Consider the following 20,003-nt stretch of genomic DNA (forward strand, 5'->3'; position numbering starts at 1 on the left):
ACTATTGTACAAATGAGGTAGTCGGTCCTTATGCAGCACTGGGAGACTGTATTTGTTTATATAAAAGAGTTAACCGTATGATCATCACATTAATCTTTAATTAACTCTCAGTTGTAGTAAACCTGTAGCCTGCAGTATTTCTGTACACTGTGCCTAACATCTTCTGGGCCTGTGCAGCATGACTGCATGTTAATTGCTTAATTGTCCCATTAGCTGCAGCTGTGAGGAGGAAGCTACAGAGGTTATCCTTCTCCACTGACGCCTCCATGTGTCTCTTACAGGTCAGGTGTGTGTGTGTGTGTGTCTTACATGTCAGATGTGTGTGTGTGTCTGTCTCTTACATGTCAGATGTGTGTGTGCAGTAGCAGCTACGTCACATGACGTCTCCCCCGGCCGGCAGCAGCAGCAGCAGCAGCCAGTTGTTGTTGGCGGCTGCTGATGCATTCAGTGAGGGGACACCGTGTTGGCCGGCTGTCAACACTGCTGGGCAGGAGGCAGACCAGCACAGGTAAGACTGGAACATGTCCCGGGGAAGAGCTGTCGTTAACGCGGGGCAGTGAGCGTGTGTTCACCGGGAGATTTATCCAATTAAAGCAGATTTCAGGCAGGTTGACGGGACAAAAGGGAAGTCGGCTCTTTGTGGAGCCGCGCCAAGCTAACAGCAGATAGCCGAGATGCTACCGGCGTTTCACATTCAAAGTTAAAGACAACATCAGCTAAACATCATGCCCGGTGTGTGTGTGTGTGTTTGGGACAACTTGTGTTTGTGTATCTCCGGTTGAATTCAAAGACGTGATGTTTAAACAGGTCAAAGAACAGGCGGAGGTCAGATAACATCAGCTAGTGATGGTCTGACACTGTTACGACTGATTCAGTTATTAGTGATGCTTTATTGAAAGACACAACAGGAGTTTGTGCAGCTGTATAATAACAGGAAACATTGCTTCATGTGTTTTTGTCTTTGTTTTTCTTGTGTTGCTGTTCGTGGATCTATTTAATTTCCCTCCATATGTTCATGTTACTTACCTGTCCTGGGGTTTAAATACGGGTTTGATCTATACAAATTATGATTTATATATTCAGTGTAAAAAAAAAAACATTTAGAGAGAAAAAATACTTCCACCAAAGTTGTTAGACAGAAGTGTAACTTTATTGTGAAAGTCATCAGCGGAAGTCAGGGTTAGTGATTCAGTGTTTCTGGACTGAGATTTAATTTGAGGAAGAGAACGCTGCTCCGGGATGCTTTGTACGCTACAGGACGTGTTTCATCACCGTCAGCGGTCTGTCGGTGTAGATCTGATGTCACAGGAGTCAACAGACTGATCCACACTGACGTTTAAAGGCTCATTTCACCTTAAATCTGAAATGAGCTGATCTAAACCACCAAAGCTGTTGTTGTAGCAGAGATTACTCATCATGACGTCTCCAGATCTGTGGCTCATCTTTCACATGTTAGGAGCTGGCTGTCTGGTGGAAGCTGACACAGTTACACATTTAAAGTCTGAACTTTAACTTTTATTCATTTATTTAACAATGTATCCAACTTCGATGCTTCACTGGCTTGTTCCGTGTGTTTGGAAACAGATGATGAGGTTTAGCAGAGGATCTTAGTCAAATATCGTCCTCAAATAAAAGAAAACACACCTTGGATGTAAGATGACACATGTTATAAAGACGAGAAGTGAAGGAGTGGATGAATACTTACAGTGAGTTCACAACAAACAGCTTGCTGCCATACGTGTGCATGCTCTCTGTCTCTAATTAGAGCTGCAGTTATTATTTTCATTATTGATAATGTGCTGATAATTGTCTTCAATTATCGATTAATTGTTTGGTCAGTAAGTTGAAAGAAGAAAGTGAAAGATGGCTGTCACAATTTTACAAAAAACTAATAGTTCTGTATTCCAGCGGCTTGTTCTGTCCAACAAACAATCCAGAAGAAAGAGAAAAAAGACAAAGATTCATTGTATGTTGGTAAAGCCTCCCAGTAGAGACCTGGAACCAGAGTGTTTGGCATTTTTGCTGAATACATTACCTCAACAAATAACTGGTCATCAAAATAGCTGCCTATTAATTTCTGTTCATTGTTATTATTTTTGTTTTGAGTTCTTAAATGATGTGGAGAGAACACGTTCTTATCTTACATAGCAGTCCATTGACACCCGTCTTCTCCACAACATCAACCGTCTCTCAACATCATGCTCTGCTTCCTGTTTGAATTTAAGTTATATTTATTAGAAAATGAGGTCAGTTGGCTGCACATGTGCCACTTTCTCTCTCTAAGAGAAATGAATGCAGAGAGGGTGACGGTCCTGGCAAGACATGGTGCAATATCAAACTCCCATGATTATCCTGGACAAAAATAATGTTCTTATCCTGATGAACATCCAGATATTCTTGAAACTGACACTAAAATGTACTGGAATCACTACAGTGTCAGAAAGAAATATCTTTAATGTATCACCAGCAAGACACACATCCTTTTCTTAAGTGAAGTCCTAGACTAACTCTATGGTGGTCTCAGAGACGAGAGTGTAAAGTCAAAGTGTTGTTCTGTTGGCCAGCAGAACCTGCAGACAGCTGCTTCATCTCCCTGTGGCTCTTAAGTTTAGGATCCATCGTATTTCCACCTATCAGATCTATTTATTTATGTCATTTTTAGGGATTCATGTCAAAAGATTGCTACAGAGTTACAGTTTTTATTGATTGCTTTGATGCAGCAGTCGACTCAAACTCCACATTTTCAGAACAGTTAACACACAGGCTGAAACAGCGGCACTCATGGTCAGAATGACTCATTTTGTTTGCAAAAGGCTCCAAACGTGCCAGAACATTTCAAATATGCAACAAAAGCTCATTTTGCCTTCAATCAACACAACTTGCAAACAAGTGTATGAGCTCTTCCAATCAGCCATTACACAGTGGACAACAAAACACAAAACACAGCTCTCAGTGTGAATCGGTGCACCATTGCTTGTCATTGTGGCCTATTACTCTGCGTAGCTTTCATGCCATTTGTTGTCAAATGTGCCTTCTTGCAAAGAATTGAATCCAGAATCAGAAATGCTTTGATGCATTTTTTGATTCCATTGATTCTTTTTTTTTTTCGAACTGTTGCTGAAAACTGAAATACTGTAATTATTACACAAAATACATGGAAACCAAAATAAAATCTATTAGAGTAAATAGAAAGAAAATAAGAAAGCTGGTAGTCTCATAGTTCACAGAACATTTCTGCAGCTTCACAGCAAGCATTTTCCTGAACAACTGACCTGTTTTAAAACACAGAAAAGAAGTTAAAGATATAAAATATTACAGTATAACAATCTATTACTGTAGAGTATAAGAAATAGCCACTATTGATACTCAGGCTCTTCTGTCTTGATGATGGGGCCACATGGCCTCATCCACATCACATTCATTATCCTGACTTGCAATGAACCAAGGGAAAAATCTTCTTGCATGCCATCCAACCTTGACATTCCTCTGCACCTATTTCTCACTCTCATCTGCCTCAGACCTCTTCAATCCATGTTGGCAAAGAACAACACAGCCGCTGCACTTTTTAAGGCCTGCAGACTGATTGCTCATTGAAGATTTGTGTTTAGGAGTGTCAAACAGGTGCTTTAGTGATTTCATACTGATGCAGGTAGTTTCTAATAGTTAGGAACAGATGGTTTCTGTTTGGTTACCATAGCTAAAACAATGGAGTTTGGACTGCTTGAATGACATCCGTGTTAACTAGTCTGCAAAAGGGAGGAGAAAATGTGTCAATTCAATGAGAAAGGGTTAACACATTTGCAAGAGGTGTCTTCTTCTCTGCTGAGACAGTGATGATGAAAACCAAGTGGATCCCAGTTTGTTTAAGCAGGTCAAAGCAATCAATAAAAACTGTAATAAATGTAAGTGTTGAATGTCAGTTGCTGTCTTTGATATATTCATAGCTTTATCACCCCCATGATTTACTGTACTGTACATCACACCTACGTTCTCTCTTCTTCAGGACTGTTAACTGAGTTGAGTAATGCTCGACACATTTCACACACACACACACACACACACACACACACACACACACACACACACACACACACACACACACACACACACACACACGTTCACACTCACATACAACAACTCACACCACTGGCACCTTCAGCTCCTGGCTTGAATGAATCCATGCAGGAGGACATTGCTTCGATTAGATCTGTGTCTGTTGTTGAGTTATGAGATTCAGGTTTACAGCAGTGTGGTTGTTTGTGTCACTGATCGGTGTGTCATCGGCAGAAAACAGGTGGTGTGTGTGTGTGTGTGGTGTGTGTGTGTGTGTGGTGTGTGGTGTGTGGTGTGTGGTGAGTCTGCCCATGTGGAGCAGATGCCTGCTGACTAATTGAAGCGTGAACATCACATGCACACGGACACAACACTAAAGCAGCAGCCCACTGTGATAAGTGGCCCTTCTGTCTGATGTATAGTTATATTATCGTCCTGTGAATTGTGCATTCCACATCTCCATTATATGCAGCACTACTCCTGCTGTTCTAACCTGCCGTCCTCTCAGCTGACGGCCACTAGTTCTCTTAGCCCTGCATGCATGCAGATAGTTCACATTGTTCCCTTTATCTCAGTATATTTGTCCCCTATAACAAGTTAAAATACGTTTACTAAGTAAACATGAAATTATGATAATATACCATTTGACCCATAAAACAATTCTCTGGCCACGTTTCAAGCTGACTTCTTCTTTGTCCTGTAGCTGATGTTGCTGCAGGAGCCTCGGCCACATGAATCACCTTCAGCATCATGGTGCATTAAATCATTCTAAAGAAAAGTCTCAGACTTGTACTTTAATGTTGTGATCTGCAGTTAATGTTCCCACTTTCACCGCCCTTCCTCTTTCGTGTTCATCCCAAACTTCTGTCCTGTGCTCAATTCATGACCTTTCTTTCATCCTATTTGATACATTAGAGATGTATAAACAGTCACAACACACTCTTCTGATTCACAATTTGGAGATGATCTTCATTTCACCAAAAAATAAATGCTACGTCTGAATGTGTTGGACAGGTTGTTCCAGAGGTTGCCAGAAATAGGATAAGGGTCTGTAGCGACCACAGCCGGTCCTCGGTTCCTGCTGGCTCAGTCCAGAGACGACGGCATCATGGCCGCTGATGAAGAGGCCAAGAGGATGAACGGCAGCGCCAGCGACTCATCCCAAGACATGCAGCCGCCCAAAGAGAGCATGCAGCTTAAGAAGGAGATCTCGCTGCTCAATGGAGTCAGCCTGATCGTAGGGAACATGATCGGCTCTGGCATCTTTGTCTCCCCAAAGGGTGTTCTCATCTACAGCGCCTCTTACGGCCTGTCGCTGGTCATCTGGATCATTGGAGGTCTGTTCTCCGTGGTGGGGGCGCTCTGCTACGCTGAACTTGGCACAACTATCACCAAATCAGGGGCATCTTATGCATACATCCTGGAGTCATTTGGTGGCTTTATTGCATTTATCCGTCTGTGGACATCTTTGTTGATTATTGAGCCCACCAGCCAGGCGGTCATTGCCATTACATTTGCAAACTACCTGGTGCAGCCTCTCTTTCCCACGTGTGAACCACCGTACGCAGCAGCCAGGCTCATCGCTGCAGCATGTTTATGTAAGTACTTCTACTCTTTGTCCCACTGTAGCTGTTCATACAGAGATAGAACATGTATGGAACTCCGCTCTCTCCTCAGGCCTGCTGACATTCATCAACTCTGCCTATGTAAAGTGGGGCACCCGCGTGCAGGACATCTTCACCTATGCCAAGGTGGCAGCCCTCATCGTCATCATCATCACCGGCATCGTCAAGCTGTGTCAGGGTGAGTGGTGTCACTGCAGTGCAGACACATTGTCCTGCATGACAAAACTGTTCAAAGTGCCATCGGCTCAAACTGTTGCTGCGCTCACACAGTTATAGAAAGTGTGCAGTAAGCACTGCACACATGTCCTCTCCTCCACAACTGTGTCCCAGTTAGAGCTGCAACAGTTAGTCGATTCATCGATAAGTCAAAGAATTGCTTCAGAAAATCAACTTCAAACTTTTTTCATAATGGATAAATTGTTTCAGTCATTTATTAAGCAAAAATGTATTTTTTAAAAATAGCTGGTTTCCATCTTCTCACATGTGAGGATTCTCTTTGGCTTTTCTTTGCCATTTATGACAGTAAATGAAGAGTCTGAGTTTAGGACATTTAAAGACATCTCTCTGGGAAGTTGTGATAAGCATTTTTCACATTGTATAGACAAAATGATTAAAAGTAAATAACTGTTAGTTGCAGCTGTAGCCCCAGCCTCTCTCTGCCAGCTGCTCTGTGATCAGTGGTGCTGCTGTGTTCTTCCACACAGCGTTTTGTTGTTCAGAATAACAACAATTTTACGTTTGGGCAGATAATTGATGGGACGGCTTAGGATCACTCAGCACCTCCGTGTGTTGCTTTGTACAACAAAGGAATAATGCATTACCATCTTTAGTAAGATATCAGCTGACATGAACTGCATTCAGTCCCAGACGTCACAGACAGCCTCTCTGTGAGGACGCGTGATAAACTGTCACGGCAGAAATCCAGCTCCTGATTTTATAGAAAGTTTGAAATCTTAACTCCTGTAAACTATTGCTCACACAATTTTGTACATGGATGCAAACAAATAATCACTGACTGTTCCTTTAATTGTTTTGTCTCCATCTTAGGTTATACATCCAACTTTGAATCACCCTTTGAGGGATCGTCTACAGATCCTGGTGATATTGCGCTGGCGCTCTACTCTGCTCTCTTCTCCTATTCCGGCTGGGACACCCTCAACTTTGTGACTGAGGAGATTAAAAACCCTGAAAGGTAACTTTAGCTTTTGTGTTTCCTTTTCAGTAGGAATTGTGATCAGACACAACAAAGAATCCTTAAAACAACTAAAGATCTGATGTCTTATTGCAGGAACCTTCCTCTGGCCATCGCCATCTCGATGCCCATAGTCACCATCATCTACATCCTCACCAATGTGGCCTACTATGCTGTTCTGGATGTTAGTGCTATACTGGCCAGTGATGCAGTGGCAGTGGTGAGTGATCTCACCATGAACAGAAAAAAGCTGATGACGTTTAGGACAAGATGCATGTGTGTGAGCTGAAACTGCAGCAGCTGAACCAGCGTCTGTCTCTGCATCAGACTTTTGCAGATCACACTCTCGGGGTGATGAGCTGGACCATCCCCATCGCTGTGGCTCTGTCCTGCTACGGAGGCCTCAACGCCTCCATCATTGCTGCATCCAGGTAGAACACACACACAAAACACTGCCAACATCTGGAGTGGATACTTGTTAATCATTATCTACCTAAACCTTATTCTTTCTTCATGTTTGTTGTGTCCAGGTTGTTTTTTGTGGGCTCTCGTGAGGGCCACCTTCCAGATGCTCTGTCCATGATCCACATACAGAGATTCACTCCCATCCCGGCTCTCATCTTTAATGTGAGTGTGAAGCACAGGAAGCTTCTACTGTAGGGTGGAGGCCTCTCATTCTCTAGTTTCCTTCAATGTATTAACTGTTTTTGATATATAGACTTATTTCAATTGTTAAAAAAAACAGAATATGATTATGATGGAAACTAAAAGTATCTGGCAACGCTTGTTTTAAATATGACACTCCTTTCATTAAACCAGCGTTCCACCTCTGATCATTAAGAAGTGGAGCTAATGAGGTCTTCATAATGAAATGAATACTCTGTGACATTCATTGACATCTGTTGTTTTTTTCCCTGTTTTCCATCGTCCCCTTGTTCCTCTGGCCACTGTCCAGTGTGTCATGTCACTGATCTACCTAACAGTGGAAGATGTCTTCCAGCTCATCAACTACTACAGTTTTAGCTACTGGTTCTTCATGGGTCTGTCCATCGCCGGGCAGATCTACCTCCGCTGGAAAGAGCCTGACAGACACAGACCGCTCAAGGTGAGAACACACCTGTGGGAGTCCAGAGTCAGTCTGTGAACCAGGAAACACTGTGACCACACACTGACTGAGTGTAACGTCTTCTTGTATCTTGATGTATTTTATTGTATTTATTTTTTTATTTGCTTGAATGTATCTTTTGAAGTCATTGATTTCTTGATACACCTGCTGGTAAATCACAGCAGAAAAGCAAGAACGTTGCTGTGCATTCATGCACCTCCCACGTTTCTGAAGAATTGGCCATTGAGGCAAAGATGAAGTGTACGAACAAGTAGTGGTTTGTTTCTGCTCACAGTCTCCTTCATGTCTCTCTCTACAGCTGACTCTATTGTACCCGGTGGTGTTTTGTCTGTGTGCTATTTTCCTGGTGGCAGTTCCTCTCTACAGTGACACCGTCAACTCTCTGATTGGCATTGCCATCGCGCTGTCCGGCGTTCCTGTCTATTTCCTCGGTGTCCATCTTCCAGAATCCAAACGACCTCCTACGATCACCAAGCTGCTGCGTGAGTCAACCACACACGCAGCATCACTGACGTTTCTGACTGTATTGCTCGTTTCTGTCTCAACAACTTGCTGACGTGTTGCTGTCTGTCGCTGCAGGTTCTCTGACTCACTACACCCAGTACACCTGCTACTGTGTGCTGACGGAGATGGACAAAAGTGAATAGCATCTAAAACACTCAAACCTTCCTCAGTAGTGTCTGCAGCCTCACAGCTGACAGTCCCCACCAGACCAGACCAGGGGTTCTGTTGTGAAACAGGAGATTTGTGACTCTTTTATGTTACTACACACGTTGTTGAAACACTCAGACTTCACTGACTCGTTCACAACACTGGAAATGCTGCCACACAATGCACACGTTCACATGCAGAACTGACCTGGAATTCCAGGACCTGCAAGGACTTGAACTCCTACGAAAATTAGTACTGTTCTACTGCATATTACAGATATTGTTAGTTTAATTTCTATATGATTCACTATTTAATGACCTCTGATAAAGGATTTGCCATATTAGTTTTACAGGTTTGAAGGCCTACAGTATGTGCCTGTGAGATTGTACAGGTGCTGCCATGACCAAAGGGACTCCACGCAAATATATTTTATTATATGGATTTAACTCATTTGAACTGAACGCTACCGTTTGAAGCATGTGTGAATGTGATTAATCTTGCCTGAGAATTAAACTATTGTAAATAATCTGTTTATGTCACTTCCTAAATGAGGAACAGGAAGAAAAATTGCTTTTGTCTGCTGCTATGAAAAGATTTTCAGTAATCTTTATTAATGCCTTTTTTTGCATTTTAATTCTTTTTGCTACACGTTGAAATAGAAACTTGGGTATTTAAATACTTTAGTAAATGTCTCAGATGTTTTGGCTGAAGTGAGTCAAGTCTGTCTTGCATTGCAGGAAGGTGTAGCAGTTGATGAGTCCTTTCCCATTTTTCGGTTTCCGATTTTAAAACCAAAGACGGGATACAAGTCCTGTTCTGGTTTTGTTTTTTATGATTTGAAGCACAATGTAGGAAACTAATCCTTTTCCATTTTTTTGTTTTTCAACTTCAAAACCGAAATTGAATGGCCACAAAGTACATGGACATATAACCTTCCTTTCTTTATCTTTGTTTTACACCGTAGCACCAAACCAGTTTACTCTTGACAATGTTCAACATGCTTAATTTAGGACTTCAACAGATGTTCAGGTTTTGGTCGAAATAGCGATTTAGGTAACCATGTTTGTGTCCTGAACATCAGAATTCATGTTGCTCCAGGACTATCACTGAAACTGTCCAGTCTTGGTTCGACTGAGGAGGAAAAGACTGGAAAATGTGCACATAGAAGTTTTTATCCTTTCCAGCAGGTGTTTAATGTTGTGAAAGGATATATTTTATCACAATCCGTTTCCCTAAACCTAACCAAGAACTTTAGTTCCCCAAACCCAATCCGGTACTTTAGTTCCCTGAATCTAACCAAATATTCTCTCTCTACATTCCACCGGGTATGCAAACCCAGTCCCCTGCATGAGAGTCTCTACTTGACCCATTTAGTCACAGAAACTTACTCCAGATGTGGTTGTCTTCAGTGTTTGTTTTGCAATATGAAATCATGTTCCTGGAGCAACTTTTATTATGACGTCCCAGATTCAGTGTACACACTGTATAGTTCCTGTTCCAACACTGATAACAGATGTTGATGAAGGTTCTCAGTCATCCAGGTCATGGTAATTCTGAGAGCTGAACTTTAGGCAACTGGAGCTGTTTCAGTTTCTTGAAGACGACTTCTCATCCAAGAGTACTGAAGAAGATGAGAGGTCGAACGTCTTCAAGAAACTGATACGCCTCCAGTTGCCTACGATACAGCTGTTACAACTTTAACAGATCTTTTTAAAGTTATTCTTGGAGTCACCTACACTTACCAATAAGTTGTCACCTCAGACTGTCAGGCTGTGAGATGAATTAACCATCTCGATACATGAAAAAATGTTTTCACTTGGCTCGATACATGATGAAAAAACGTTTTTAACAGGTCTCCACACATGAAAATACACATTTTTTAAACTGTTCTCAATACATGAAAAAATAAACATTTTAACAAGTCTGGATATACATGAAAAACGTTTTTAAATGTTTTTTTTTTTTCCAATGTCTTCAACTAGTCTTGCTACATGGAAGAAAAAGTTTAACCCACAGTTGAGCACATATGACTGCCTCAACAAACGGCCTTGTGTAGATGAACCGGTGAATCTGTTCTTCAGAATCAGCTGAAGTAACAAAGACATTATTTACCTTTCAGCTCATAAACACAGTGTAGTTGTCAGCATCAGGACTTTGAAGAGATTGTGCAGAAACGTTGTCTGTTCAGAAGGAGAAACCACACAAGCATAGAAGAGGTGGCCGCATTCCTGCAAGCTGGTATTAAAAGGACGTAGTAACGTCAGAGACCGGATGCTCGGCCGCTCACATAGCTGTCAGTCGCTCACATAACTGGATCTGAGGGACCAGGAGAGCTGGGAAGAGTTGACTTTATTCACAAAATTGTTTTTCCGCTTTATTCTCAACATTTTGACTTTTTCTTGAAATACATAATGAAAAAACAAACCCTCCTCCTCTCATTTATTTCCCTCCTGCATGGCCCTTATACTCTTCTGTACATTTGACCTCTTGAGCGATCCAACTTCTCTGGTTGGAGGCTTGTTTAGGGAATGAGAGACAAATTGTTTCTGCAGTTCACACACAGTTTTGTAAATGGATTATCTACTGGAGCATCTACATTTAAGTCTCTCCTCTGTCAGGTTAGGATAGAAGAGTTTCTCCATGAACATGGATTATTTACATTTCCAACATGTAGAAGTTGATCACAGAGCAGGATGATTTTAAGCCCACACTTGATGCTTTAACAATGTCAGAGCAGCTGGGACTGGTTTTCTACACTAACCTTCCTCACCCGCTTTCACTAGTCTACTTCTTTATCAAAAAATGCATTGCCTTAGGGAAACAGACGAAAACATTTCAGCTCAGATCAACATCTGCAGCCAGAACAAGGATGCAGAGTGGTTTGTTGCTCGTCTCTTCCTTCCTCCAGCTGTAGGAGACGTTTCACATTTATGAGTTCTTGTTGTGGATCAACCGACAGCCGACTCTTTAGATCTTCAATGACGTTTATGTTCAATACTCACATCGTGATTTGCAAAGGTTTTTGTTGTAGTTGCAACGATTTGTCAGTTAGTTGTCTGACACATTCTCAAATGTGAATTGTTTTTTTTTTGTCCTTTTCTTCAGTAAACTGAGTATCTTAGACATTTGAGGATGTTGTCACAATTTCTGACATAATGATCGTTAGCAGTTATTTTACTCACTCAGTGTATTCATCATGCAGGACAAAGTGACACGGAGAGGTTTGTGGTTTATTTTGAAAGCTTTCTTTTTATACACATCTACATATTTACAAAAAGTTTAATCCAACACGCATCCAACAGAAACAATCTGAACTTCATAAAAGGGAATTTCTGACACAAACTCACCCACAACAGAAACAATGCACCACACTTTCACATTATGCAAAATCTTAACACACACACACACACACACAAAACCATGCACAAAATGCAAACACCCTAAATTGCAACCACGCGCAGCCCAAAACGTCTCACTAACAGAAGTGTTAACAGCACAAAGCATACCACGCATGTAACACTAATACGCAACATTTCTAACACACACACATCCACTTTGAACAAACACACACACACACACACACACACACACACACACAGACACACACACACAGACACACGTTCACTCCACCACAGTTAAAAAAAAAAAGAAATTAAAAAAAAGACACTCTGGATCCTTCTGGAAATAACACCTACCTGTGTAGTAGAGAGGGATGGGTTCCACCCGAAAAGCTCAACTTTCTGAACCATTCATGGTAGACAAACTTTGTGACTGTTAGCATTTCTCACACGCCGATACACAGAACTGAACTTTGGAACACAAGTGGATTGTTACCGGTACCGACAACGTGATGTTTCTGCCAGCTGAGGAGTGCTACACACAAACTGCTACACTTTGATTTGTGGGAGTGATATTTTTCAGGCTTGTTTCTGTTCTGCGCCACCTGAGCAGTTACGTTCCTCCACTCTCACCTACACAGGGATATATATACTATAGGGTTATTTCTGAAGAGGGCATTGGGAAGATCCACTGACAGCTGTGGGTTAGAACAGATCAGTCAGAATCACATTTGTCTCCATCATCAGCATCCTCATCTTCATCGCGGCAGCCCAGCTCGTGCAGCACTTCCCTCTGGTAGCGCTGCCAGCTCCTCTGGCTGTATGAGTGCTCCTCCTCCCAGTAACCTGAAACAAGCAACAGAAACCAGCCAATCAGTGAGGGGAGACACCGTGATTTCCACGACCTCATCAAGAATCCTGTCCTTCCTGTGACTGACAGACAGACAGACGCAGTAGCTTATTGATTCATGGAAATTTAACTGAAAGACGGGCAGACTGACACTGACACACAGCACTTCTCTCTATATTTAATGCTGGATTATATTGTGAATGTTTCCCAATCGTCAGAAATGTGTCAAGCTATCTCAAGATGGAAAGGAGATGTCATGAGTAAAGCCTGGCAGGAACCACACGACTAGCCGAAACCTACAAAGACCGTACACAATACTTCTTTGGCAGTCAGGAAACAGCATAACCCTGACAACTGAGCAAACTGGTGGTGGATAAAGTCTCAGGATAAATTCTGTATTGTAGATATTGTCACACTTTTTCACACATTTTCTGTATACATGTTTTCTGAAACAGGAAATTAAGGAACTTCACCCAAGAAGGTGCAGTGAGCAGGACTGGGACTGTCCACACTGAACCACGCAGCCAAACTAAAAGAGGAGTTCTTGTAACACGTTTCCCCGAGTTTCCACCTGGGAATCTAAACATGTATCTGCTGACTGTATATAATCATATTGATGCAGTTGTAATGAGTTGTTATTGAGATCCTGACCCACCCTGAATCGTGAAAACTGACACAGTTACGTTTTTGCTCAAAATGACATCATCACCATCAGGAAACAGCAGACACTGACTGTCACTCACAGGGAGTGATGCTGTTTTCTGAGGGAAGTATTGATCGAGGGCTGACCATCGCACTGATTTTTTTCCAGTACAAGTTGACAGAGACAGAGACTACAACAACAAAGTAGTGGAGGGCGACAAAGACATGGTGAGTTAAAGTTTTTTGCCGTCATATAATCACCACCATTCATCTGCGGGAGCCTGCTGCAGTATTTTCTTCCTTATATTAGTTGCCAAAGACACTACCAGTTACCACATTACTGTTGTTTGATCCTGTGATGTTGCTTTGCAGATCATTTCTTTTATTTGATGAGTGAAGGATCTGGTTAACCCTTTAAAACTGACAGACTTGAATAAACAACACCTTTATTAGTACATACCGCCAAAGCGCTCCTCTCGGTCACTGTCTGAACCACTCTCCTCATCAGGGTAGTCGTTTCTCCAGTTTGCTTCTTCGTTCTCATCATCCTCATCTTCATACACCTCTTCCTCATGAACCACAAGGTCAGGCACCTGGGACAAAAAACAATCCGTTTATCTGACCGCTTCAGTTCTGCTGATCCATTATAGTTTTTGGTGTTCTCAGAGAAACTGTCATATGGACTGATGGTATCTGATCGAGGGCCACTGTGTTTGAGTTAATAAAGACTACATTTACAAGCAGGCATTAACCTGCTGCATGTCAGCCGACTGCCTGTTTACCCAAATACAAATTTCTCAGGCTGTTAGCACATGAAGAGTTTGAGCTCAGACCTATTTCTTCATTCACTCACTCCGAATTCAGCACTCATTCATCTGTCCGTCCATCCATTCACACACACCAGTTCTCCCTCATCGGCATAGGCCCTGACAGACAGGACATCCTGGATCCACCCTGGTGCGACTGTTTCCTGGTAGTAAAGATCGTAGACGTAGTCATCGTCCAGCTCGCGGTGCTCTTCCCCGAGCCTCTCGCCAGATACACTCAGACGCTCCCGCAGCATCTTGGTGCTGTTACACAGGATCACTTCAGGGTCCGAGGACTGCTCCTTTACAAAAGTAGAGCAAGAGAATAAATTAATCACTGCCGGTGATATCCAGAATCCATGTTTACTCATGCATGGACAATGTTCTCAATGCTCGTGTTCATGTGTAGAGACCCTGGTGATCCTACGAGCAAAGTTTCATGTTGTGTCGAGACCTCTTAGTGTTTTAAAAACAGAGATTTTGATGCTAGTGTCAGAGTGCTCCTGCACTCCATTGAACATGAGCTTGACCCGAGAACAACACTACGGTAAATCTTAGAAGTGCCTCTTTTGTCATAATTATGCTTTGACACGAAGGTTTGACTCATATTCAATCACAAATAAAGCCTCGGTTGCTTTTTGGCGAGAGTTTTGCTTTAACCTGAAGAGGCACGAGGTAGTTTTCTTAAAGAAGAAATTCTGGCCCAAAATGTTTATATTAAAAATACAAATGAGGCAATAATATAAACTCAGACATTTTTATTTTTCCATAACTGAATAAAAAAAGCTGCTCTCAGGGGAAATAAGGTCACCAGAACTGTTTATATCTGGTGGAGCTGTCACCTTTCTAGCTTCAAACAAAGTATACCAGTGTGAAAGTGGTCGTCCTTTAGGGTCAGTTTTTAATCAGTTAGTTTATTCAGTCATGAAAACAAACACAGGTGCACGCTCACTGTCAGAGGGAAAAGTGAAAAAAGCAGCATGTACTAGTGTATTGTTACAGTGAAATGATGATTAAATGATTGTTCTCCTTCAGATGCAAGTGGACAGCAGAGTCTCGAGCTGAGGAGTTGGTCCTCCTGTGTTTATGGAGACGTTGTTTTGTCTCCCCAATGTACAAATCTGTGCTGCATGTAACAGCATAAACTTACTTTCTCTGTTTATGCCTGAGTGTTTTGTCCTTTGGATGGAAAGGTTTCTGCCTCAGCGTGTTGGTAGGTTTAAAGTGAACCAGGATATGCTGTCACCATTTTAACTGGGATTTGTCCTTTTCCAGTTTTTGCAGATATTCTATAACCTTCTTTTTATAACTACTGGTAGGATCTCGCCTCAGAGTCTCATAGGTGTTAGTTTCACTAAGCAGATCAACTCAGATCTCACACACCTGCACAGCTCTGTAAGGACAGAACCACACAGAGTTTATTGGCCTGCAAACTCCTCTCCAGTTAGTTAGAACTGAGGAAGCCTCATGGATGTGAACGTCCAGCTGCCTACAATACAGCACTTAGAATTACCAAGACCTGGATGACTGAGAACCTTCATCTACATGTAAAACATGTTTGGCTGCCATGCAGGAAAAAGCTGAAATTCAGACCTGAAAAAACAAAAATGTGAGAGGATTTCCTGCTTTACAGGAACCACTGGTACTGGAGATGAACTCTGAATGAAAATTTGACAAATTCCAAGGAACAAACCTGAGAAAATAGCTAATTACTGATGAAAATGTCACAGGGAGCTGACTGAGGGCACGATGTCACATTTCTGCTAGCCTATGTTAAGCTTGTTTAGCATGAGTGGCATCGTTGACTAAATCAAATATCTTAACACCGTTGACCAAATACCTTGATCTTGTGACAATACAGGACAGATAACTATTGGTTATTAAAATATCAACAGTGTCATCGATGGATTATTTGGACAGATAGCAACTGCAGTATGATTTGCAATTAGTGAGAATGATTACATTCGCATCAAAATGTTCATTTTCATTAAAAATATGATAAATTGTGTGGCACTATTGTAGACTCCAGTATGATGTGACCACAGGTCAGCCACATTCGTTTGTTTTAATCAGCAGCGATTATGCTCAACTCACCTTGCCAGAGGACGCGTCCTCTCCGTTCTCATGCAGGAGATCAACCACCTGGATTTCACCGAGACTCCAACGTTTGTCCTGCTCTTTTGGAGTTTCCTCCACATCTCCAGAAGCATCCGTCTGGGGGGTTTGCTGTTCAGCTGGGTTTGACAGCCCTGTACGGTGGCTGGAGAGTATTCTGTAGCGTTCCTCCCTCCGAGTGCTCCACTTTGTGCTCCGCAGGTCCCCAATTATCCGTTGTGAACTGGCAGCAGAGGGACGCAGTGCGTGGGCCATGCGAGGCCGGGCCAAAGCCTGCCGGACCTGCGTCTGAACAGGCGAGTCCTGGTGATGAAGTGACAAAGGAGAGAATATAATGGGGCTCTTACATGGATATCAGAAGACTTCTGAATACTGACACCTCTAAGTTGTATTACATGCACTGGATAATCCTGCAAAATATCTCACCACCCTCAATCAAGTTTAAAACTAAAAATGTGCTCAAATACACTTTATAAAAAACTGGTTACAGTGAGCAGAGACACGTAAAGGCACATGAAAGGCCTGTAGAGACAGACAGAATACAGGAAACCCGTTTATAATAACACTGAGTGTAACATATATATAGCAGACCATGTTGGCCAGATAACTAGCTCGCATGACGGATGACACCTGACATAAATACAGTCTGGTTGGCGGCCCAACAGCTTCTATCTTTGATGAAATCTGAGCATTGTTAAGACCAGCAGACTTATTCAATAACACAAAACAAGCTAAAGAGTCTCACGAAGCTAACGAGGCAGTGAAGAAACAGCTAATGTTGGCAGGCAGCGCTAACGTTAGGCTAACAACAACAACACCAACTAGCACAAGAGGCGCGTTGTTTTTCAACGACTACCATCATTTTAAAGAAGATAAATTAAAGATAAATTAAGCTTTTGCTCAGACAGTCAGCATTACTACATCGTAACATGTACACAAGACGCTAGCTAACGTGTGTCTGCCGTTCCCGCCCCCCGCTAGCTTCGGTGACATTAGCCTGCAGCCCCGGTTGCTAACCGTTCCAGCGGGCCTCTCACCTGTGTCGCCACCGTTGCCACGAGTTTGAAGACAGAATTTTCCACTTCGGCTTCATTTGGCTCTGGTACCGTTTCACCGGAGTTCTGGGACGTCTCTGGACGGATGCGTTTACACGCCAGTAACAACGCATCTGCGGGGTCGGTGCCCCTTTTTCTCTTGACTCGCAGGATCGTCGTGTTTGGATCCATGATGTCCCTGTCTGGGTTAGTCTGGAGAGAGATGGACGGGAAACAGGAGAGCGCTCACTCCGCCTTTATTTCCGGGTATCACAAACGTCACAGCGCGGCGGAGCCCGGGAGGTACGGGGATATTTATTTACCCAGGAGTGTGACGTCATGCCCGGCTCTACTCGGCCTCTGATTGGCTGATACTGGTTGCTCTCCTCTCTTGTGGTTGGTTGATGTCGTGATTATTTCCGGAAGTTTTGGCATGAGCAGTGCGATTGGTTAGTGTTATCGGAGTCAGCCAATCAACTGCGGAGTGGGGCGGGTCATCCGTTCCGTTTCCTCTTGGACAAGAAACATGACGTAATGGAGTACTGTCAATAAATACTGTAGTTATCTGAATGAATCAGTTCAAGTCATATCTATCCTTGATTTGATTGATCTGTTTCAGAATAAAAGCCTGATAAATCACTTTATCTGTCCCACTCATATGTGCTCATATCTCATTCTTTGATATCTGGAATATGCAAATAGATAATACACACTTCAGTGGAAAATACTAACCAATTAAGTTGTTGTATAGTAGGCCGTACAAAACATTATAACATTATAATATGAAAATGTTATTGTAGAAACGTAGTGGTGCGTTTCTACAATAACATTTTCATATTATAATGTTATAGTGATTTTTCCCCCGTGTGTGTCACCAATACATGTCTCCAGTATGGCAATAACAATAGCATAGCAAATTAAAAGGAGGCAGGAAGGAAAGAGGGAAGAATATACACATTTAAATTGATTTTGTCTTTAGTATTTTTAGGTCTAAATTAATGAATAATTCAGTTACAATTTCGAAACACAATAAAGTGGAATTATTACATAGCAGATTAAATAATATCTTTAAAACAAAATGTATATTATCTATAACAGGCACTACGTAGTTTTAGGGAAGACATTTTAATCACAAGAGAACAATCTTCATTGAGTTTTTATGCCTAAACAAACAAAAAAAAAACTGACCTTAAAAGACAACACAATTTCATATTGTTTTACTTATATTTGGCGGACCCTGCCACCTTTCTAGCTTCAAACCGTCTTCAAACCTTATTTTCTTCTGAGAACAGCTTATTTTTTCACCTGTGGGAAAGATAAATATATCTGAGTTTGTACCTTTTGTTACCTAATCAATATTGCAAATATTAAAATTCAGATTTGTAATTTCTTCTCCAAAACTTCATAGTGCTGTAACACTGACATATAGTGTGTATTCATTTTTGAAAATTGACTCTAGACGCAGTCACAACATCCCATAACTAATTTAAGCCTGCTTTAGTAATTTGAGCAAACACCTTCTAAATAAATCCCAGTTATGTAGCAGGAGATGAAAGTGGGCTGATCTCTCAGACAACTGGTAATACTAGAAAATCTCATCAACAGTGAGACACAGAAGTTATCAGCCACATTTCTTAACAACTTTAAAATCAGTTTTGTGAACTTTTGTGTCTTCATTTTCATCTCACCCTATTTTCCTTTTTATATTCCTTAAAAAGACCATTGTAATGTGGTTTGTGGCCTGAGTTAATGATATACGACCACCTGGTCTGTCTTGCTAAGCAGCTCCAGTGTTTTTATAATGTTATGCAAATTCTCTCTATTCCATGAGGCCTACAGTGGCTTTAGGACTGGCCATTATAACGACAAAAGAAAAACAATTGGCTATTTAGTTACTTTCTCTCAGGGTGCAGTCACATAACAGCTGCAGTCACAGGAAGAGGTGGAGCCACTCTGAAAAGAGGAGTCACATCCCCCCATCGGGTCAGCGGCTTCTTCAGAGTGACAGCTGTCCTGCAGTGGACACACGTTCCTGTTCCTACAAAGACACACTGAAACTTGCTTCTTCTCTCTGGCATTCTTTCTGGAAATACTGGATATCAGTCCCATACACACACAGGTAAGTACGTTATTTACAATGTACAGGTAATAAACTTTAACTTATTCAAATGGAACATTTCCCTCGAGAGACAATCATTCTAAATAACTTCAGCTAATATTCTAATAATCCATTAACATTTTTCCAACAAGTATTCATTAATGACATTGTTATTTTCCATCTGTTGTCATCAGCATGTCAGCTGCTACCTGTCTACTGTCTCAAGAGGACCTTCTGTGCTCCATCTGCTTGGATGTGTTCTGCGCTCCTGTCACTCTGCTGTGTGGACACAACTTCTGCAAAAACTGCATCACTGTAAACTGGAGAGTCAATCGGAAGATCCAGTGCCCTGTTTGTAAAAAGCGATTCGACACAAGTCACGAGCTGCATGTCAACACTTTCATCTCTGAAGTGGCTGGTCAGTTAAGACAGTCAGCTGCAAAGAACGCCTCAGAGGAGGCCAAACCAGGAGA

The 20,003-nt window shown here is 42.0% G+C and overlaps 3 protein-coding genes across 4 annotated transcripts in view; 2 read left to right on the plus strand and 1 right to left on the minus strand.

Annotated features, from left to right (window-relative positions):
- Positions 1-221: 221 nt before the first annotated feature.
- On the plus strand, positions 222-10,577 carry slc7a6 (solute carrier family 7 member 6). 2 transcript variants are annotated; one of them, XM_030415012.1, is made up of 10 exons: positions 222-281; positions 5,068-5,651; positions 5,731-5,856; positions 6,726-6,870; positions 6,967-7,090; positions 7,198-7,301; positions 7,401-7,497; positions 7,826-7,975; positions 8,295-8,478; positions 8,576-10,577. In XM_030415012.1, exons 2-10 carry the CDS (start codon positions 5,162-5,164, stop codon positions 8,641-8,643), a joined length of 1,488 nt encoding a protein of 495 aa, XP_030270872.1. In that variant the 5' UTR covers positions 222-281; positions 5,068-5,161; the 3' UTR covers positions 8,644-10,577. The 2 variants fall into 2 exon arrangements, with proteins under 2 accessions (XP_030270872.1, XP_030270871.1); XM_030415011.1 differs by lacking the exon at positions 222-281 and adding an exon at positions 290-508.
- Positions 10,578-11,859: 1,282 nt separating this feature from the next.
- On the minus strand, positions 11,860-17,732 carry slc7a6os (solute carrier family 7 member 6 opposite strand). The gene is made up of 5 exons (XM_030415013.1): positions 17,436-17,732; positions 16,378-16,701; positions 14,379-14,585; positions 13,938-14,070; positions 11,860-12,831 (listed from the first exon to the last, which is right to left on the minus strand). The coding sequence occupies exons 1-5, from the start codon at positions 17,622-17,624 to the stop codon at positions 12,701-12,703; spliced, it is 984 nt and encodes a 327-aa protein (XP_030270873.1). The 5' UTR covers positions 17,625-17,732; the 3' UTR covers positions 11,860-12,700.
- Positions 17,733-19,725: 1,993 nt separating this feature from the next.
- Positions 19,726-20,003, plus strand: part of LOC115580368 (E3 ubiquitin-protein ligase TRIM21-like) — a 1,626-nt gene continuing 1,348 nt past the window's right edge. Inside the window, exon 1 of the mRNA XM_030414644.1 lies at positions 19,726-20,003. This exon is cut by the window's right edge and continues 1,348 nt beyond it. Within this exon, the coding sequence (XP_030270504.1) occupies positions 19,726-20,003 (278 nt within the window).

The sequence above is a fragment of the Sparus aurata genome, chromosome 4, assembly GCF_900880675.1.
Source record: "Sparus aurata chromosome 4, fSpaAur1.1, whole genome shotgun sequence".
Lineage (NCBI taxonomy): Eukaryota > Metazoa > Chordata > Actinopteri > Spariformes > Sparidae > Sparus > Sparus aurata.